The sequence below is a fragment of the Cardiocondyla obscurior genome, linkage group LG10, assembly GCF_019399895.1.
Source record: "Cardiocondyla obscurior isolate alpha-2009 linkage group LG10, Cobs3.1, whole genome shotgun sequence".
NCBI classification, from domain to species: Eukaryota; Metazoa; Arthropoda; class Insecta; order Hymenoptera; family Formicidae; genus Cardiocondyla; species Cardiocondyla obscurior.
Window position 1 is genome coordinate 2885807 of NC_091873.1, and position 23309 is coordinate 2909115.

At 47.1% G+C, this 23309-nt stretch overlaps 1 protein-coding gene across 1 annotated transcript in view; it reads left to right on the forward strand.

The window, feature by feature from the left end:
* LOC139106141 (protein Fe65 homolog) overlaps positions 1-23309 on the forward strand; it is a 138287-nt gene that overhangs the window by 87179 nt on the left and 27799 nt on the right. Inside the window, exon 4 of the mRNA XM_070662704.1 lies at positions 5575-5884. Coding sequence (XP_070518805.1) covers positions 5575-5884 — 310 coding nt within the window. The remainder of the gene's footprint in view (positions 1-5574; positions 5885-23309) is intronic.

Genomic DNA, 23309 nt, shown 5'->3' on the forward strand with positions numbered 1-23309 from the left:
AAAAAAAATTGATTAACGTTTTTATTTTTAACAAAAAAAAAATTATTTTATAATATTTGTGTGCAGTCATTGTTAATAGAATCGTTTACTTTTAAATTCATGCGTATTTGCGTTGCTCACTCGCCGATCTCGTCCGCGAAGAGAAAATCATTTTAAACCGAAAGTGGCGGGATAACAAACGGTCGGTTTCACCGATCGAACGTCGCCGCCGTTTGCTTGGCACGCGTCCTTCGCTCGCGAAACGGCGCGGGAGAAACGGGGAGGTCGGTTGTTCCGCGTCTATGAAACTTAATATTCCGTAGGAAGGACTTACATAAAGACGCCGGCGGCAAGAAGAAAGGCGTACGGTAAAAAACCCAACCCTCACCTCCGTCAGCTTTACCTACACTCGCCACCGAGCAATCGATAGGGTGACTCATCGAGGGCGGTGACAGAGCTTTTTACCCCTGCTCTCTTTGCCTCGCGCTCCTTCTTTTTCTGTTTCTCGTCCTTCTTGCCTGCGGCACTCTTCTCTCCATCCACTCTCTCAACTTCGTTCTTTTCGCCCTTACTCGCTTCCGGCTTGTGCACCTCCAACCTTCCCTCTCCGCCCGCCGGCTTTTCTGTGTGAGAAAGCGTGTCCAAACTTTAAAACTTTCCGCAGCAGCCCACTTTTCGGTTAGACTGTGTGCGCGGGTTCCTGCGGGCCGGCGAAATAACGGGGCGCATCCCGAAGTATGCAGCTGCAAGTACACCGCGCACTTTTGCTCGCAGCACCGCGAACTGGAACACGAACAGTTTTGCCCGCAGCCAATTTGTCGCTCCGTCTACGTCGGTTTGATTCAGCCTCTCTTTGGAAATCGAGACCCTCCTAGACGCTCCCTCGCGAAATCTAACCGACATTTTTAATTCGCTTAAACTTTTAATTAGACGATAATTGAAATATTGAGTTCAACTTTGGTACGTTTGTCTCGGGGGATTACGCAACTTCGTTTGCTGATCATGTAAAATTTCCCATCGCAAATTTTGTTTCCCTGAGTTCAAAATAAAATTCACAATCTTGAGAAAGTTACACTTTTCGCAAATGAATTTCGAAACGGCTTCAAACACTCGTTCGCATTTCCGCGTTATCCTCGCCGCTCTTAATTGTCTCATTCGCGTAACCCTTTCCGCGATCCCGACATGCGTTCAAACTTTAAACTGCTTCATTCCGTGCGAAATAACGAGACGTGTTCGTGGAACAACGATTGCGAAGGCTGTGCGCTATTCCGTCGCGCCGTAACACCTAACCGGTCGCGTGCGAATCTCTTGTTTGCAACCGATTTCCCCGGCAAACCGTTTCTTCATCGACTCGCCGGTCCCGTATTTTCCCTGTGCGAGTTTGGAAATGCGTAAACTTTTTAAAAATAAAATATGCATATAAAAGTCAAAACTCTGACGTTTGTGCAATTTAAATATAATTTTTTTATTCTTTATTTTTAGTGGATGAGTGGAAATCAAATTTTTAGCGCGCACAGAATGGCTAAAACGTTGAAATGTTTTAAAAAAGATCTTTTTTACGTGCTCCACGTGCTGCTAATTTTTTTTTTATTTTTTTTTTATTTTAAATAACGGAAGGAATTATTTCGAAAATAAAGCCATTTCAAGCAGAAATTGATACGAAGTGAATTCAAAGAGGTGCAGAGTTTCGCCCAAACGAAGCCTCTCATATTACGGCGCTCGTTAAACACGCCTAAGCGGCCAATTTTTATTTCCATCCTTCTTTTTATTCGTCCCTTTCAGACGCGGGGTGCGTCTGGTTGCGCCACGTGAGAGATTTTTTAAGATGGGATTTTAACGAGCACGTAGGGTATTTTTCAGAGTCTTCCTTCGCCTTAATACTTTTCGCTCGGCTCCTCTCGCGCATCGGACGTGCTCTCGAACTTTAAAACACATCTCGACTGTTCGACCCCTCCCCCTGCGTCCCTCCTTTGCGTGCCAGGATTTTCGCACGACAGAAATAACGAGATGCACTCGGCGGAGTACAGTCGTCGCTTGTACTCGCGCATATCTATAACGAGCACGTGGCGGAATGTCACCGGCAGACAGTTTGCCGGTCCCGGAATCTGTCCCGCCGTCGACTCCGATCTTCTTCTACAATTTTATCTTATTACGCGAACTCCTTTTAAATACTCCGCAAATTACAAGCCTCGTCAAAATTATTTATGCGACATATTCGTTACGATTTTCACGCGAGGAAAAAAAAAGTAATAGTAACTAACATTTGCAAAGTAATATAAATTAAGGCAAACGTGAAGATCGATTCTGCGTCGCTTAAAAGCGACGACAATCGGGCAACAATAAAATCTACATCTTTTTAAATAGAGAATGCGGCCGGAGACCAAATTTTGCACGAGAGTGCTTTTTAAATGTGACGCGAACGGTATATACATATGTAAATTTGTAAACGCATTTTATAAACGAGTTGTTAAACGGCGGTGCCTCGTAGAGCATCGTGTAATTAAACTTGCAGTTCTGTTTAACTCGCCCGGCGCGCGTACGTTTGTTCGTAAATATAAATTTCATAGGGCATTCTTTTATTAATTACTCCACAATTACCAGCCCGGCGTCGCGCGTTATAAAATAATTACTTAAACAGCCTTTTGTACATTTTTTTTTCCCTGGCGCTTTGTGACGCTACAGCGGATGAATAACCAATTTACAGCGCCGCATAAATTGCGCCAGTTAAATATTCCCGAAAGTTAATGTCGACGTTAAGACGCTGCGGAAAATGCGATTTTATTTTTTTTTTTATCAATAATTAACTCTCACGTGGAACGTTGTTAACACGCTGGCGATCCGTACGCCGGCCGGGGATAAATTCAAAGTAACAAGGCTATTAATTTTAGCTTTGACCGATCAGCGGAAAGAAGACTTTTACTTTGTTGTTAACGAAACGGGGAACGTCAATTAATCTAATAAAAGGTGACCAGTTAAACTCCGCGTTTTTTTTTTTTTTTTTCGATATTATTAACTGCTGCGAAGGAGGTTCGTATTTTTCACCACGTGACTCTCGTTTAGTGCCGTTTCGTGTGCAACAAGTTAATAGGCTTTTTTGTGACCGTACGCTAACCCGACCCTTAAAAAAAAAAAAAAAAAAAAAAAAAAGAGAGAGAAAATAACATGAAAGACTTGCGTACGCGCGAACGTTGTTTGAATGATAGAATGACCGACGTGGATGAGAGTTCATTGCCCGTTTGCTTCTCGGATCGCAGACGCGCGATTGGTATTTACGTCGCAGTCATCTTCGCCATAAACGCGAAACTATGGTGGTTATTGACGATGCCGAAGGAACGCAGACTGAATGAACATCCGTGAATTCATGTTCGGCACGTCTGTCCGCGATTTTATAGCATCGTTAGTTGTATATTCTTTCTCTGCCGCGTTGAATTTTTCTACCGGCAACGTAAAAGAGCAGATTATGAAATTCGGAGCGCTCTGACTTTCATTTAATATTAAAATTTTAATATTTAAAAGAAAAATTAAAAGGAGAAGGGTGAAAGAGAGGAAATATTTTATATTGTACTCTCGCCGTTTCTCAGGTGCAGAGATCGGAGCTTGAAGTGGGGCGTTGCAGTATTTTTAGTTCGGCCTATCAGTTTCACGCCGCGCGTCATTTCGGGCGAAAAGAAGCTCCTTTCGAAAGTTCGGAAAGCTGTAGGCTTGACGGCGGTCGAATCGATAGCGCAAGCGAGGCGGATAGACGTGAGCTAGATGGGAGAGGCCGCGGATGGAAGAGAGGCAGGAAGAAAAGGGACAAAAGGAGGCCAAGGAGAGATTCGGAGACTCGAGACTCTTGCACGTACGCGCTCGCCGGTATAGCGCGTCGATAAGCTGCCTTTAGCCGATTATTTTGCGAGAGTATCGCGAAGTATCGGGCTTTTCCGCCAACATGACAGCCGTCAGACCAGCATGGATTCGTTTTGTCGATTCCTGCGCAACGTCGTTCTCGCCGCTATCATTCTTCTGAGGATTATCAGTGAGTAGCGAGAGAAAAAGAGAGAGAGAGCGAGATACTAATCGGACCGATCGCTGAATATCCACGAGCCGTATTGCGGAAATAAATCGCGAAACAAAACAATTAAAGGACTTAATTATCGGAGAAACTTTGGTAGCCAGCGACGCGCGTTCTCTATTAATCGAGAAGCTATTCGCGGGTTTTTGCAAGTTGCGCCGGCAATTATAGCGGGCGGACACGTGTGAGCAGCCGTAATGGCTGGGCGATGTAAATTCCTGCGGGCGAGAGCTCTATATTAACGAGCGACGTGTACTCCGCCAATATTAACCGCGCTGAATAAATTTTATTAGTATTCCGCGCGAGCCACCGCAAAGATAGTCGAAATTTCGGATAACCGCGACTGCAGTATTTAACTTGGCTATCTATCCCCGGACGAGCTTAAAGCTTTAACGCTCGCGTCCATTACTCTCACCGCCGCGTCGGCCAGATAATGGCCCGTCTTCGACAATCGCGGACGACAAGCTTTCTTGCTTGTAATCGTCGCCACTGTCGTAGATTAGCGCCAACTTAAATTGGATCCCCGACCCGGCGTTCGGTTTTTCCCCGAAAAGCGCAGCCGAAACTTGGAACATTTGTCATGCGGCTTCGTCGGGCCAAGCGCCTCTCTTGATTTCTTGACGCTCGCAGGGAAGTTCGAACTCTTCCGCGTGAAACGAACTCGATTTCGCTGGATTCCGCGGCGTTGCGGCGCGACTGCTCCGCGATAACTTCGTACCGGAGGCTGCGTGTGTATCGAGCGACCTTTGGCGATGTCTCTTATGCACCGGCAGCTGCGGTCGATCGCATCTGCCGGCCTGCCGTAACTCCGGAGCCTTGACCTTTGGCTCGCTCGTTATCTGCTGGTATTTAAAGCTGCGGAACCGCATTCGTGACTTGCCGTCGCACGCGAAACGACGGTGGTCTTTCTAAAAACGATCGGGAGCCTCTCGCGTGGACAATTGGATCTCTAATTATTTTTCTTTTTAATTACATGGGGAGGAAAACTGATTTTGCAGACGCGGAAACAACATTCGAGATCTCCGCCGCGTAAACGCTTCGCGAGGAAACGGAATCGTTTATTATCACGTGCAATCACGTCAGAGAACGGCGAGTGACTACGCATGCGTCTCGTAAAATCGATGCCTAATTTTCCATGATGAATATACGATACAATTGCTCCGAAGTCGTTCCGAGCCGGTCGCTACAAAAGCGAACGCTGAAACGCGATATCCATTCCTTTTTGATTATTTGTTTTATGTCTCGTCCCACCGCCCGTTCAGTTTGCGTGATTGATGAGAATTATCGTAAGAATTGCCTTGAAAATCGTTTGAATAATTAATTCCCCGTCGTTGCGACGAGGCACTTTGCATCGATAATATCTTCGATCGTCTCCCATGCATATACATAATAATATACAATAGATCATGCACATATATTTATATAAGAATACAATTTAAACCAAATGTATAAAAATTATACTTTGATAAATTTCGAAGATATAAAGATATGCCGCAGATTATTTTGTCTTCTCTAACCAGACGTGTCGCTTTGTTTTTCAGAAAACGGCCTTCTCTCGTTCGAAAATCCTAACTACCACCTGGACCCGGCACGGCTGGACGACGCTCTGAACAGCAACGGGAACGGCAGCTCTCTCTATGACGAACTGTATCAGGAATTGGTCGGCGGCGGCGGCAGAAGCGGCGAGGTGACCGGTGGCGGGGGAGGGGGTGGCGGAACGAGGGTGCAGGCACGCAGAACCTACGCTACGTTGGATTTGGGCAGCATGGGGGTCGACGTCACCCAGGGCCCTCTCACGCAGGATTCTGTGACGGATGACGCCGCCGACAACACGGACAATCATAACCTAGGGTGAGTACCGTTAGTTTTGTCACGTTTTCCCTCCCGCACTCTTTTTTTTTCTCTCCCTCTGCCGACAAATGGCTTCCCGATGCTGATAAAACGATATTCGCCGCACGCGAAAATTAAGAGCGCGATAGGGCGGAAATACGATAAAGCGTTGTCACTTCGACGGAGGAATATGTCAACACGTCATTTTGCTTTCAACGGGAAATTATTATAATTTTCTTTCTTTTTTTTTATTTGAGCTTTTCGATTTCTTTCAGAGAGAGAGAGAAAGAGAGAGAGAGATAGAGAGAGATTAATGAAAAGAACAAGCTGTAAAAATCGCGTTGTCTAAAGACATAATATTCTAAATGTTTAAAACAATTATCTCGATGTAATTCTATTAACTAAAAGAAATTTTACGTATAATCGTAAATCAGAAAGTAATCTTTTTCTTTTTTTTTTTACCAAGCTCTCGTCTTTTCATTTCAACTAACTGAGACATCAAAATCTCTTTTTATCTCTCTTTCTCTTTGAGAAAATGGAATATAAGCTCCGAGCAGCGAAATAGAAGCCGGTCCTCACTTTCCTTTTTTTTCCCCCGCGTAATATAAGGTCCGACCACCCATCGTGGGCATCGATAAAACTTTCGAGTCGGACCTCATCGGGATACCGCATAAAATTTCAATAAATCTACAAGCGAGAAGGGAGGGAGTCCAACGGAGATAGCCCGATAGAACGTACGGCCGATGTTACAAGACAGTTCGAACTTATTCGCGACTGTTACACGAATTTGGTGCAGCCCCCGCTTTCGCCGAAATTCACTTCTCTCTTCTTTCTCGTATTTCCATCGGGACTCCGCTCCATTGTCCAACTGCACTATCGAGTTTCCGGGGATATTTAGGATAACATGGAAACGCGATTCCGCTCATGAAACCGGAGACACGTAACAGAGACGAGTCGCAATCCGGGATAAAGAGATAGAACGCTAATTACGTTTCGAGAAAATTATGAATTACGGAATGCAGAATCACGTACGAATTTCGTGCATTATGCAGCGCATAATTTGATGCGTTTTGCTTGAAATTTGAAAACCATCCCGGTTGAAGCTCGAGCGCGTAATTAATTTTGAAATTTTTTTTTTCACGAAAGAGGAAAATACTCGATTGTATTTTTATTTGATATCGCTTTTAAAAAGTCTGTTTACTCGCTGATACACTGTAACGTCTGAGAGAGATTGTTGACCTCTTACTTCTTGTTAATTATGGAAACGAGATTTTCTGAAAGGTCAAGACGATAATTTTTTTTTTCTTTTTTTCCATTTTATTCTATCTTTTACTTGAGATTGAAATTAGATTTGTCACTCCAGCCAGACCTTTTTGTAATTAGTTTTGAATATCTTTTTGCTCTTTTTTTTTTTTCTTTTTTTTTTTACTCGAGATGTTCCGCTTTAAAACGGATCTTTTTAAAACTTTGTATTCAAGAAAGAGAATTTTATATTTTTGAATAATAATTAACTTTATATTATCTTATTAAAAAGAAATTGGTGGAAAGAAAGAATCGCTTTTATTGTTGCCTCTTTTCCGCGACGCTGATTGGTTCTCTCGCTTGGCTCGCTTCGTGCCGCTCAAGCTTCCGACTAAGCAAAGATCACGTCGCGTCGATTTCGTTTATTCCATGAAGGAGCCAAGACGCATTAATGGTTAGCCGCGGACTGGGAGAGTTTCTACCTTCGGTATAATAAACTCCTTTCTTTTCCCTGAACCCCTCGGACCCTTTTGCCGACCCGGAAATCCGGGCGGGCATAAAAATGCAATTAAGGAAACGCCCGACGTCTGGCCGCCTCCGCATCGCACTAGTTTTTCTCAACGGCGCTCTTTTCTTCTGGATCGTCAATCTCCATTCTTTCATATTTTTCTCCCGGCTTATTCCTTTACGCTTTTAGCGTAACGCGCGACAACGTGCGTTAGCGAAAAATCAAAAGCCTCAGCCGCGCAAAATGTAGAGAGACTTCGCGACTTAAGAACGAAAGCTCCCGTCGTCTAGAGCAGAATTTATTTCACGGCGAAACGCGCGGGGACGCCGCGCACGGAAATAAAAGTATCCAGCGTTTCCGTTTGGTATTGAATGTAATACACGCGGGAAAGTTTATCCCGCGAAATTTCCAAGGGGGATGAGGTACCGTCGAGCGTTTCGTCCGCCGCGCGCGGCTCCTCTTGTTCGCCGCGTTGTCGAGCGAGATGGCGAGGTAAGGTAATGACGCCATCAGCCGGCGAGAATGCGGCGTTCCTGATCGAATTTTACGGGCACGGCGGCGAAGGGTAGAACGAAAGGCAAATTTCGCCCGACTCGTCGCCTGGCGAAGGCTTTCATCGCGGTACCACGTTAACTTGATTTACGTGATGTGCTCTTAACGTACGCAACGTTACATCGTTAGACGCTTGACACATTCCGAATATAGTTCCGCATGTTCGAGATGCACTCGCGACATGCGGTCGGCGGAATCAGTAATTTCCGTTTGCGACGATAAACGAATTACGACTTCTTTAGACACGCCCGATCGTTTAAAAGGACTTTATGCGCGGATAAAAATTAAGTGGCGCTATCGGTTAATGCGAATTCTATTTACAAAGTGTTTTGGAGAAAAATGTATTACACGCGAAAAAGATAATAAAAATGAATAATCCTTTTTTTTTTAATAGAAAATCGTGGTCGGTATTGAATCGTCAAGTTTCGCAGCCGCGTGCCGCGCGCCCTCGTAGAACTGTTGACTTTTCTCGCGAAACGTACCGCAATTCCCGAAACGTATTAGCAAACCGCACTATCAGCAGCCGCGCGGTTGCATTGAACTCCGCGAGGCGCTCGTTAAACGTGGCCTGACGTTAAACCGCTTTCGCTGATAAGCATCTCGGGCGTCGATAGTTTCTGGGAAGGAGTGAGAAAAAAAAAGAAGAAAAAAAAAAAACTTTACGATCGCGCCACACAATTCCACCTCGGACGGTTACTTTGTCACCTCTGGGAGGGGAGGGAGGGGGTCTGGAGGGACCTAGAAGACATAGAACTCGAGGACGCCGGGGGTCTAGGCACGAAACGTCTCGACATTTCCACCTCCGGCTGGATATTAGGCGATAAGCTAGCCGTACGGGGGGTGCAGGGAATCGAGAAAGGACCGACGGTTGAGTCACGATAGGCCAGAAGGTGCGAGGAAGTAACATCCGTGTGCGCGTGAACGTGCGCGCTTACGCGTGGCAGTGTGGGTGTCTCGGAGATTGAACTCAATCTAAACTTGCGACAAACTTTGCCCGGGCCCCAGCGCTATCTCTCATACCTCTGTCGATTCGCCATCTACAACCTTCGACCTTGTTCGCGACGGAGCGCGAGGTGACGTCTCGGCACTAGGCGGGCCGCATCGGCGGCAAAGTGCACGCGAACGGAAGACGAAAAAAAAGATATGCTCCTTTGAAATGTGAAGTTTCTACCTTTGACTCTGCGGCGAGGTCCTATTAGAGAGTATATTACGTAACGAGCACATAGAAGCAAGCTTAGGGCTCACAATTAGTGGAGATAATTAAATGACGTTGCGGAAACTAAAATGATTCGTGCGGTGAAACTGCTATCGAATTACGCGAAAAACGATTTAATTATTTTGATGCTTTTAAAGGTAGATTTAAATTTTTATTAATTTACGTTTGGATAATTATTTCTTGTTAAACGAAATTCAATCTAGCTCTGCGGGAGGGCGAGGTGATGCGTTTTCACGCACCGGCTAGACTTGGGAAAGTTCGTGTACAGGAAAAAAAAAAAATTGTTTAATATCAAAAAGCACGAGATTTATGAGCGCGTCGTAGCGTTTTTAATAGCCGGATCCCTTCGTGCATCCACCAGGGCGGTCGGCAAAGAGCAAAGGAATATTAACGAGGAACTGCAGTTTCTTCGTCAAATAAAAGGTAGCCAATGCACGGACAAAGAGTCAAATTAAAAAACATTAGAAGTCTGCAAAGACTCGTTTGCCGTCAATTAAAAATTGCTTTAATTTCGCATTTCTCTAAAAATTCAGTAAAACGTGTTCAGTTTCCTGCCGCCGCTTTTTCTCTCTCTCTCTCTCTTCTTTTTTTCTAACGAGAGTTCGCCGGACGTATTCTCATGAAATTCAAAACCAGTACGGAGTCCTGGTCGGGGAGTAAATCGCGTTTCATCGCGAGGCACAGTCGATGAAAAGTGGAAATTTTCACACGAAAAAGGAAGCGCTGATAACGCGCGGAACGAGGTTATCGGGCTAGATGTGTGTGCACGGAGCTGAGTTATGTCGCGACTTTCGCGATTTCGCATCGCCGGTTCCCGTTGTGATAACAAAAATTATGCCGCGGCGTCTAAGATAATTCGCACGCTTGCGCGCCGTCGCTATTAAAGTTAAACGCTCTCTTCTTGACACACTTTCTTTTGGACACTAACAAATGAAAGTCTTAAAAACTTCCCGCAAGTCGTATTTGAAATAAAAATAAAAAAAAAGGGAAGAAATAAATAACTTTGTAATAAAAAATTTAGCAAGAAATTTTTGCTTCTTTTTTTGTGAGCGATAAATATCTTTTGGGAGCTATTCATTTAGAAAGACTGTCTTAGAAGTGAAATAATATGATCGAGCGCGACGTACTCACATTAGTTCTCATCCAGCGAAAGAGTATACCTGGTTAGGAATGTCGGGAAAAAATGGGGCGGACAAGCTATAGATTAATGCGGGACGCATCAATCTCCATCGGTAGCTGACAGCTTATCTGGCTTGCGGCAAAACACAGCTACCACTCATCATCCATATTCACTTATATCACATCTTTCGCCCCTTATATACGTCTCTTTACACTCGTCTCTGGATAATCATCCTTCGGACCACTCGAGAAAAAAGAAAGATCGCCAGGGAAGATCGAGCGTTTGCCGGCGTTAAAAAAAAAAATGGGAGAAGAATCTAATCGAGGCGTTGTGGCGGGGACGGCGCGTTGCGAAAAATCAATTTCTCCTACACGCTATTTTATAAAATAGCTCTTTCTCCTCGGCGAAATTGAATTTTTCTTCTCTTTGCGCCGTATCATCTTCCCGATAAAATCGATCGAATGACGGGTTAACGACGGGCCCGACTACCGCCCTCGCGTCTTCCATTGGCAGCTGCCACGTGAAAAATTGAATAAACAAATTCGCCGAATAGGGTCGCGAAATAATAAAGCGCACTCTCGCCTTTATTTTCGGACCCCTGATGAAAATCCTACTGTCGAACTTACATTTACAATTCGCCGTAAATCTATCCGCGCGCGGAGGGTGTTCTTTACTCGGAAAAAAAAAAAAAAATAATAAAATGGACAGCCGTGTATTTCGAGGACGCGACGTGAAGCGAGAAAGAGGAACCGCGACGAAAATACACGTCGACGTGGATTCCGCCCGTAAAGCGGAATTTTGGTGTACGGCTCGTCGTGTACGCGCGCGTTCTCGTTCCGCGTCATTTCGACCGCACTTCGCCGCGTTCCGCGGCGCGGTTTATCTAGCGGCCAAGGGGGTGGCCAGTACTTTTCGTTTTTATTATCGCGCTATTATCATCTCTTCGTACGATCCCCCGGTGAACTCTGATGCGATACCGGGCGAGTGTTCGCGAACGGCCCTCGCGGGCAGAATGCGCGCATAATCGCGCCAACTGCACAAAGCGACGCCTCGTAACGACGTTGTCGACCGATATTCCGATAAAGTCCCACGGGCTCAGCTCCATTCAGGAAGCATAAACCCATAAGGAACGGTGCGCTGGGCGCCATTCGGCGTCGAGTGCGAATTGCGAAACCCGCTGCTATATGGAGTTGAACTCGAAAAAAAAAAAAAAGAAAAAAGAGAAAAAAGTGAAAGAGAGTGTTGCAATAAGTCTTCTTTATCAGCTATAACCGACTACATTTTTCATCTTTGTACCATTAGCACTTTTCTTTTACCTTCTTTTTTTTATTTTTTTATTTCTTTTATTATTATTATTTTTATCGAAGGTTAACGACGGGCCGCTCTCAACGGCTCGGAAATCACTTTGGAGTTTAACGAGACTTATCCGGGAGGAGTTCATGACGATTTAAAGATTTTAGAGTTTAAGAGAGGCAAGTTGCGACAACGGGGGGAGGAGGGAAGCATTTCTTTGATTTATACGGACTGGTCCTCGGACCCGAGAAACGTCAAGTGAAATTAAAGAATTGTCGCACATCTCGGCCACCTCGTCGCGGTAACATCCCAGGGCTTCGCAAGCGGGAAGGCATAAACCTATAAGGAATGACGCGCCATTCTCAAGGGTCTCAAAGAGAAAGGAAGATAGGGCGAGGAGCTCGTAGAGTGCGGAAAGGAGGAACGCACCTCGCACCTCGCCAGGATAGGTATCTTAACGATCGTGTCTGAGGCGGGGTACATTGGGCGTGAAATAAGGCGCCTTTGTTAGGGCAGCTTTTCTTTAGAGAAAAGCTCATCTCTTCCCCTCCTTGCCTCTCTCTTTCTCCCGCATCTCACGCTCTCCTCGAGCCTTTCACCCTTCGTCGCCCTTTCTTTCGTTTCCGTCTCCGTGGCACTCTCGCGACCGCAACCCTCCACGTGAGGACCTTCCGCAGGAAAGTGCGCCGTCTCTGACAACCTCCCTCTCACGGTTTTGCCACGCTCGTTTTCACGAACGAGATACGGAGGGAGAGTGTTTCTCGCGTCTCCCAGCACGTTTACGGAGCTAACTCATGCGCTCAGAGGGCCGCGGTGCATTAGTTGAATCGTGGCGCGATATTAGTAGCAAAGACCGTCCTAGTTGAAAATTATTTAGCGAAAATATTTAATAATTACATTGCTTTTCCCAGTCAAAGCAATCATCTCACTGGCAGGTTTTTTCTATTTCGAATACGAACCGCAATGTTTTTAACCACTTAATAGTAAAGACCGATTACTTTCACGGCGTTATTTTTACGTAATTTCAAAAATTCTTCAAGCTGTTCTAACAGGTTGTAAGCAGAATTACTGTGCTTTTACGCCAGATGTCTTAAAGAAGTCTTCTTTAAAGCGCGATTGAATTTAGAACCCACGCCCGACGCACTTTAGAATTTTATGCACTCGCGCGCAGTATCCTCGAGTCAGTCACGACCTGTCTGGCTGAATATATGACCTAGAAAATTTACGATCGTCTACGCTGTCGTTGTCAACGGCGTGCCGTAATCTCCTGACGTCGTTACCTGCAACGTACCCCAACGACGGCGGCCCGGGTGTCTTTATCTACCTTCCGAACCAGAGGCTCGAAATTTCGTCCCGTCGATCACGCGTCGCAAGTCGCGCGAGTAAACCGAGAGGCGGCGAGGGAGAGGGAGGGGGCAGGGTCAAACGGCCGGAATAAACTCGGTCACGTTTCGTCGATTTTCAATATAACGGCGTTCAATACAGTAAAGGATTTTCAATATAACGGCTGCGCCGTTTCTATCTTTATCTCTTGGAGACGGGCGAACCAGCTAGAATTGATCACATCCCGGGACATGTAGGTATATAAAAATTGTTTACATCGAAGTGACAAATTGAATTCTCGCGGTCGGCACGGGTAAAGAGAACCACCTTTGCTACGATAGTTTGATTAGGACGGACTGCTGTTAAATTCTTAAAATCGAATTCACTTCGTTGGCGCGGCCGTCGCGGTAAAAATTGGAAGCCCTCCCCTCGGTGTTTGACGCGAGCGCACGCCGGCTCCTGGCGAGGTCGAGATCTCATATTTGTGCCTGTCATTCTTTCCTCTCTTTTATTCATCGCGCATGAATCCGCGGCGTTGGAAGTGGTACGAATCGATAAATAGTCCGGCGGAGCGTGCCCGGGATAGAGACAGCGCGGCCGGATACGTCGATAAACAGCGGCCGGATATTTCTCAATAAAATTTATAAACGGCGAACGCGCAGCCGAACTCGCGCGAGTAGAACTCGAATAGCACGGAGGCGAGACGCGGTGGCAAACGGCCGCGTTTGTTAAGGCGTGTCCGGTGCAATGTACTCAAAGTTTGCTCCGTGCGATCGTAGAAGACCTCGCGGGGTTTTCTGCGCCTTGCGGCCGGCATTTACCGAGAAGAACACACGCGAGCGGGAGCTTATGACCGCGACTACTACCTCGAACATAACGTCGAACGCGGGCGTATAAATAATGCGGCGTTCCCCCGATGCCCGCACATGCACACTGGCGTCGGTGAATTTATGTAGAGACTCCACGTCGCCTACGCTCGGTAGTTGATAAAAGTTTCAGCGCGGCTATTCGCGGTTGCTGCGGATCGAACGATCATTAGAAATTATCGACCGTCTTCGTCTTTATCCGGAACGAATCCCAGATGCGCATGATAAATCGCCAATTTATTCGCACTGTACTTAAATAAAATTTACCGCGACCTTTTTCGGCTGACGCTTAGATCGAGTTGGACGGCTTCTTTTTTTTTTTTTCCTTTTTTTTTTAACTGCGACTGAAGTTACGGAATTGATACCCACGCAATCGCCCGACGCCAGATACATTTCACCCGATTCAGGTGCATCTGGTATTGAATACGTCTTCGGCAATACGCCGCGCAAATGGAAACATTGTCGGGGACGTGGCGCAGCCGCAGGCGCGGGGAAAACGTAACTATTCACTGTGACACCGTGTCGCGCGTATTCCCGCGCGATGTAAAGTCGATACGCATTCATACTTCATGTCGCAGCGACGATTTTCTGAGCCGCGCGAGGAGTGCGGATGGGAAATTACAGCGGAATATTCCGGTTTGCGCTCCGGAAATACGCGTCGCGACGAGCGAAAATGTATCGTTTAAATTCACTTTAATGTAATTAGATCGCACAGCGCGCGTACAAATGTTAAGCGCGTCGTTGCGCCGCGGCTGCGCGAAAGTTCACGGATTCTCCTGCGAAATTCCGCGATCGAAAACGTTGCCGGGAGCATTTTCTAAGAGGGTAACTTTCGGCGCTTATTCGGAGAAACCGGAAAACACGGTGGGAAAAGTTTTTTAAGTTCCGCAGACCGGGAAACGTGAGGGTTGATGGACGCGAATTGGAGATGTCGGCGAAAAATTCCTCTCAGAGTTGTCGAAATCTCCGAGCCTATTTCTCTTCGGCTCGGAAACGCGGCTAGAATCGCGCCGCGTGCACCGAAACACGTGTCCGTTCTCTGCACGGCCGCCAGCAGCACGACTAAAAGCTTGAATCCGCGATTTCCATTCTAACGAGAGATCGGCGTATACTTGCCTCGACGTAGGGTCTCCAATTTCATGCAAATCGTAGCGGGCGAAAGAGAGGGCCCTCGAGCAACTTTACTGTACACCACGAGCGACATGCATGTGAGAGACCGAACGGCAGCGCTTGTTATTAAAATACCCTCCGTCGAGAAGGGTCCGGCGAAATGTTCCGGCCGATGTTCCGTTTAACCAGCGCTTCGAAAAGCGCCCGCTCGGGCTGGAAAATGCATCGCGGTCATTCCGGATCCTCGGCTCTCTCCGGCGCATTTGCATTATTCCGCAAGCTGAGATTTAAATTGAAGTCGCCGGGGCGATCGGAGAGTAATCGTTGACCTCTTTTTTCCCGTGGCGCGCCGGATACGCGTAAGAATCCTCAAGTGCTCCATTTAATTTCAAAATTGCATTCTTGTCTATCTCGATCGTTTCCGCGTCCTCGTATCCTCCCTTCGCACTCGACGCGATTGCTTCACGGGTGGCGCCTAACGCTCGCGAGCGGGGCGAATTGTTCTCCACCGTCGGCCGTGTTACTTTCGCCCCGTTCCTCCTCGCTCTCGACGAATCGTGCCGGCGAATACTTCGCAATAGTTCCGCAGAACAGGCGCACGCGACAGAATCGCGCCCGGTAAAGTTTCATTACTCCAAGGCGGCGATAAATAGCGACCTGTTTTATGCAAATGGCCGGGGCGTAGGCGCGGGAGGACCGGCTGTGCAGTCCTGTCGGCCTCGCGCAAACAGAGGCAGCGAGGGGCGGAGAGGAAAAGCGAGAGAGGAAACGGGCCGACGCCGTTATTAAAGTGCTTGTATTGCGTCGCGGGAAAGAAGTATCGCGGACTCGCTTAACTCGTGAATAATAAACGGGCAGGAACTAGCGGATAACTAGCGCTCTTCCGTGCGGGAATTAAATTAAGCCGCCGTATCGCACGAACGTGTAATACGCGCTTGTACTCGTACGCGAGCACGATCGACAAGTACAAATCAAGCCTCTCATTACGTTTTCACAATACCCGGCGTTAATGATGTATAATGATTAATAACGAGGCGGCAGAGAGAGAGAGAGAGGAGGAGCGCCGTTGAATTCTGCATAAACCGACTTGAATATTTATGACTATCCGCGATATCTCCATACGTTATCAATGTTTCAGCGGGCAGGGGTAAAAAGTTTATGTGCGCGATAGCGGGCACCATTTTGTCGTTTATCGTTAATAATTAAATTCCACCGTTTACCCGCGCCTTGCGCCGAGCGCTTATATTTAGCTAATAAAGTCGACGCAACGTAGACTCGGGGGTGAGGAAATGGTGGGGGAGGGGGAGGAAGGAGGAGGGGTTAGTAATCGTGCGATGACTGCGCAAAATGCATTCTTCGAAGATATCGCAACGATGAGAGCGTGCACGCTCGTACGAAAATGGCTCGGGGGTCGAATTTCTCCTTTTCGCCGATCAATTCCACGGCCCCGCTCGCTTTCGTTCCTCTCGCCCTCTCATTCTCTCGCGCCCGATCCACTGTTCGGATATTCATCGCCCGCTTTCGCTGCATTGCGCAGAACGGCGATAAATCGCATTATCCAGGAACGACCGCTGGCCCTGGAACGGGCAGCTTATTTGGCCGCGCTTAAATTCCGGTCTAAGCCATTTTCAGGACCCCGCCGTGCCGACGGGAAACCATCGGCGGCCCGTTATCCCGAATGCGATGTTCGAGCCAGAGACCGGGAGCGTTTTGATGTCTTTATTAAATTTTAATGACGGGAGAATATCATCATCGGCCCCGCGCTCGTCGCGCCGGCTCGTAAAAGAAAACGCTTCTATCGGAGAACGGACACTTCGCAAGATATTCTTATGATTAAAGGAAGAGAAAGAGGAGGATGCTGTTGCCGCGACGAGAAAATTTGTTCCCGCTGTCACGTAAATTTTCCATTACGCTTAAGACCCACTTTTCCGATTTATCGTTGTCTCATAATTTGTTTCGCGTTACCCGTCGAGTGTATCGATTCCCGACGGCGAGAGGTGATTTATCTACGCCGCTCCCGTGCATCATACGTTTCCCTAATTCCCCTCGTTCGTCAGCTAGCAGAAAATTACGGTGCTCGCGCACTCGATAAGCCGCCATTTGCGCGGCGAGGATAAAAGTCCAGGATGTCTTTCCGTAGCCGCCCGCCATTCGTCTCCGTTAGTCTCGCTGTAACGCGACGGGATCGATCGTACTACCCGCTCGTAACTCGTCGATCGTACACTCACGCACCGCCCCCACGTCGATGCAGAATCCCTCGTTTCGTTCGGTGAATTGCCTCGCGTTAACGTCGCGGCGCAGTAGAAAAGGCCAACGCGGGTCAGACAGTCGCGACTCGATCGCTGCACCTTAATTGCTATTACACCCGCAGTGCCGATCGAACGCGTCCGATAACGGCACCTCGGCGCGCATTAAACTCAATGCGGAAAGAATATTGCCCCTCCGGGTGCATTGCGCTACTTCGAACAATCGCGTGGCAACGGGAAAGCCCTTTCTTTCTCAAATGTACTGTATTACGTTGTGCTCATTTTTTAGAGAATTTATTAAAGTTAACTGAAAAATTAAATTGTATCTATATGAGGTCATCGAATTAGTCGTGCCGATAATGGTCACGTCAAGACTGGCTCGAATCATGGTTCAGTCTTATAACCCTATTTAGCGTGAATACGTAAACGAAGACTTTATTTAGGATAATCACGTAATTTCCGTACAAATTAAAAGTGATCTTCAGTCTAATTTATTTTAATATTAATAATAATATTCCTTAGAATTTCACTGTTTAACGATCTCTTTTAGCAATAATACCACCATGGTATCGTTATTAACGCATGTGGAAGTTACGGTAAAATACAAAGACCGCACGCGAGCTTAAAAAATTTTAACACATGCCTAAAGACTCGATCGTCTCCATCACAGGTGCACGCGCTTGAGGTTGGTTACGGTTTACGTGACCGTTCACCGATATTACGGTCATCCCCCTATCTTTGTTCGTGAATTATTTTAAGATCAAACAGCGCTGTTTTTCTTCTTTTTTTTTTTTTATTTAAATATTTGATTTTCTTTTCTCCTTTTACGTATCACTGTACCATCGGACGTTTTAATTTCAATTCACCTCTTGTGTTTCTTAAAAAGAACGGTACTGAATATCCAGCTCCCTTCCATCCATCACCCTGATTTGACAGACGGGTTAAACGATACAATTGCAAAGGAAAACATACATACATATACCGTTGGCGAAGAGGGTGCTTTATCGTTTCGCTTTGCGTCGCGCGATTTAATTCTTCTCTTTCCGTGCGAGAATCGAAAACGGGATTACCGTTCGATCCGCGTAGCCGTCCAATCTAATCGACAGCTGTCGCTTTAATGATGGTTGGTTTTCCCCGCGCGGGTACGCGCCTCGAATAATAGGAATCCAACGGAGACCCAGGTACAAGGAAAAAGGCGGACACGTCGAAATCGTTTCCCGCGCACAGCGCCAGCTCGTCCGCGTTTCTCTCGCGGACATTTCGCCGGACACGTTATTTCGCTGACAAAACCTCGCGGCTCGTTCACATTCCGCGTTCGTATCGCCGGTCGCCGGCAGGATATCGACTGTCCCGCCTCGTCGACCCAATTAATAATAAACGATATCGCGATATGCGCGCGATACCGGGATTTTCTTCCGTCCGGCCACAGGAAATTGGACTTAACGCGATATATGACACGTCTCGGTTTTCATCTGATTGTGAGATGTCAATTTTGCAAAACCTCTCCGACAAACGGAGGCTCGCGGCCGTCGAATGTCCCGGAGGTTCGGATCTACTCGCGTTTCGCAACCGGAACCGCGTTTCGACCGCCTGTTTTTGACCGGCATCCTTCCAGTGCGCACACGTAAAGGCGCACCGGCGCAGAGACCCGGCATTCATTGACATTCTACGAGTCGTGGCGAATTTCATTTATATGCTAACTTGAAGCCACGTGCACATTTCTGCATTCCACCTTGAGATCCCGTCGAAACGTGCCCGATGCACGCCCCCGGGCGCTGGATAAGCAAGCGCGACGGGAGTATCTTCCGCGTGGCGATGCGGGCCAGAAATTTTCCCCGTCCGTTGCTAAGCGGTGGCTAAACTCGACGTCGCAATTTCTGCCTAGAATAGACCGATCGATTTAATTTTACATGAATTATTTCGGGAGCTTTTAAAATGCCGGCCTTTATATTTTTGACGTATTCGGGACGCTGAAAACCTCTCTCCCCGAATAGCATGAAACGAAACGATTTGAATTATTCGACTGTAAAAGCGTCAGCTGTAATTCTGCAGTTTTTGAAATGAATATTACCAGCGCAATATTCGTTTGCACGATTCGGTTTGTTTTACATTCTTGTAATATATATATAAATAATAATTTTGTTTTTAATGTAAGGATAACAGTTCATTATTGCGTTTGCAACGTGGCACAACGACATTATGCTAATACCACTTAATCATCGTCGTTAATTACCACGCTACTAAGTCGGTCAGTGAAGCAATTACGGCGGCAAGAAATTCGAGCTTGCACGTGCGACGAAACTATGATGTCCTCGCGTTTCTCTCAAGCTGCATTTGCATCCTTATCCCTCGGCCCGAGGTATGCAAAAGGGCGTTTATTTTCTCGCGCGCTTTATCTCGACGGATGACCCAGATAGAACCATTTCTCAAACTCGAAGCATTTATTTTAATTTTCAATCGCGCTATTCGAGCCATTCGCGCGCGTTTAAAGGATTGATTCCAATTTCCGACCGTGTCGCGCGATTCATTAATTTGCGATTTCCGCGTAGAGAGGCGAGAAGCAAATTCTCGGCGAGCGAGACTCGCAGAAGCGACGGCGTTTATTTAAATTATATAATCTCAATGAAATTCCCGGGGCGAGAAGTCATCGGTCTTATGCATTATGCAGGAATAGGGGCCGAGGAGAGACAGACAGGCAGTTGTACAAAAGAAAACGGAGAAGATAGGCCGCGTTCGCCGTGGTTTGTCATGCACGACACGTGTCACGTCGTAAACTTTCCTTCTTTCTCTCTCCGGCGTTTCCGTGCGAATTTCGGGTTCTCGTAAAGTACTTTCGGAAAGATGGCCGGCGAAAGAAGTTCCGGCCTTGTCCCTGTGTCTTAAACGGAGACAGCGGGATCAACTCCACCTAGATCTTGCTCGCGAAATAGGCACATAAAGTGAATGTGAAACGATTTTTGACAAGCTGTGAGCAAAAAAAAAATATTTAACGTGATAAATTATTTAAAGACGCAATGCAGGATTTTCTTAAAATAAAACGATACTTCTGCGAAGAAAAAAAAATAAAAAAAAAGATAAATGAATAAATAAAGGAAAAAAAAAATAAATTTTGTATTCAGAATGGATCTCCAACGTGACTGTTTCGTTGCATATCGAATTATGCAATCGACCGCAATTTTCGTCGGAAAGCGCGCGGGATTCGCGGTTTTCCAGGCCGAACTTTACGAGCTATCAGATGTGAGATCGTGAGCTCGTGCATTTTTAAACCGGACCAGTCATCTCATCGTCGCGTGTGCGAAACACCTATTGAATTAGGTATGACGAATTAAATGTTAATATCGGAGTTGCTCGCTATCATCTAGACCGCGGCGGTGCGAGTCTTATAGCTGAAAGAAATCCAGGAAATTCGAGCGGAACGTTGCTCGCGCATGCGAGAGCAGATCGGCGCGGATACGCGGGCGGAAAGCGAGAGATCGTAATTCGAAATTCTGCGCCTCGTCGCCGACGAGTCCCACGAGGCGGCTTCTCGCTCCTGGCCGAAGCGACGCGTGTAAGTCGAGGAGATTTCAGTATTTCGCAGTCCCAGGTCGACCCGCGCTCTCGCACGAGCGAGTTCCGTGCATCGCGATGCGTCGCGCGAGGATAGAGAGATCGAGTGGCTGGCGACGGTTTCGCGAAACCGTCGCCGTGCATGCGGAAGGTAATAAGGGAAAATGGCATATAGCGGGGGAATGGCAGAGCAAACAAAACGCCGGGAAAATGGTGGCGGACGTATATGGCCGGGCGGTGAGCGAGAGAAAGGGGTAAACACGTAACGGCCGCCGGAAGGATAAGATGACGGATCGATCCGCGCTCCGAAATGCAAGGCAAGGAGAAGATCGCGCTCCCTCCATCTGACTTCCGCGAATTCCGAGGATAATCAAACTCGACTTGCGCGCGATATCAGCACGAAACTATTCCCGGGGTATCTAACATCTGCACACGAGCAGCCGTTTTATTCGTAAGCACTCGCCTGGTTTTACGGTACGCGCAGGGGCGTGGAGGAAATATAATATCGAGCGATCGCACGCAATTTCGTAGACAAATATTACACGCGTATTAGCTCGCTCGTAAATCGAATAAAGTTCCCAGCCGCCGAACGTGTATTCGGCGTTTATCGCGAATTTATATACGTGTTTCGAAGTTATCGGCTCGCACATTTTCGCGAACCGGGAATTGCGCTTTCCGGCGGACCTGCACGTTCCGTTCGCGCGCGATAGCGTCGCTGGAAGGTGAGAGGGCTCGAGCGAGCGGTGCAGGCCGCAAAAATATCTGACTTCCCGCGAGTCGCAGCGATCCGTTGTGTAAAGGGTGAACGAGGGGAGCCGAGTCGGAGGAAGGAGGACGGATGGAGTGGAGGGGTTAGAAGAACGAAGGAATTAAGGCCTCGAAAATGTAGGTAAACGCAAGCAGGTAGAACAAACGGCGGGGAAGGGGCGACCTGCGCGCCGAGTGGAAGAGTCGATCAAGGGCCAACGAACCCTTCTTACCCTTTGACCCTTCCCAACCGGCTCTCCCTGCCGGTGCCCCTCCTCCTCGGGGCGATCGCGTCAGCGGGGATCCTCTCGACCGGAAGTGCTTTGCAATGCAAGTCGCCGAGCACGAACGCGACGCTTTGTGGTGCATCGCGATGCGTCGAAGAAGAATCGATTGCGAAAGATGGCCGGCCGACAAGTGGCGAGGCCGTCGCCGTAATCTTTCGTTCGCGAAACGGCGCCGCGCGTTTTGTCTCCCGTCCCGTCGACTTTCAGAATTGCATAACGAAAGAAAAAATAAGAAGGTAAAATTTGGTTTAATTAACTTCCGCGAGTTTTCTTTGTATCGTCGCAGATACTTTGTTAATTAGCGACCGAGGCTGACTCGCCTCGAGCGGAATTTCGCGGCGAACGGAAGTTCGCGCGCTCGCGTTGTTACTTGCGAGCCCGCATTATCGCTCGCGACTTCATTAAGAATCGCGATAAGACACTTTGCATTATTTTTATTCTGAAGAATCCTCCACCGGACGAATCGACGGTTGTTCTAAATGTATCGAGTGAACTCATCGGTCGAAAGTCGCGAATAAATATTCAACCGTCATCTTCTTCTAGCCTCCTTTCTTCCCGTTTCTTTAGCGAAAAGAGATGAAGTTCGAGTGGACTCTCGACGAGAGAAAAACATTCCTTATTTTTTTGCTCGCGGAGACCATCGAGGCATCCTCGCGATCGTGAAGCTAACCTCGACTTTTGCCATATCTCATCCTCTCACTTTCTCTCGCCGAATACCCTTCTCTCTGTCTATTTTTCCGTTCCTCCGCATTCGCCTCGATCTTCCCGTCCATGACTCGAGAAATAAAGATCCCGAGGACAGGCGAGGAGGCAGGGACGAGCGACATCGAGGGGAAATTATTGACGACGGCGGGGGTGCAGCCGGCAAATTCCGGGGATGCTTGTGGAAATTACATTCGATCGGCTCGTCATCCGGAAAAAAAAAGAACGAGCCCCGCGTCGTCGCCGAAAAAGAAATTTGCTCGAGAATAGACGGTGACATCTTTCTCCGAAAGAGGATCGTTCGTAATTAGAGAAAAATTTGCATCCCATTTGCGTATTGAAATATAAAATTGCATAGTCGGTTAAATTCAGATGTCACCATTGTGTATTAATATTTATTTTATTGATATTCATTGTGCACATTTGTTATTTTTACATTTTTTTAATTTTTTTTAATAATTGTTCGACGATATACTTTTCGTAAATCAAACTCATATTATTTCCTACGTTTAAATAAAATACGCGTGAATTTCCGAAATGGCAAACGGATGGAAATTGCGAACGATGACGAGCATATATTGCTTTTTGGAGCCATCGGGACGACGCTAAGCGATTTACATGTCCTCCTGTTCGCACTAGTCGGACACCGATAACGGAATTTCGGGATATCCGCTCGCCAAAGCCG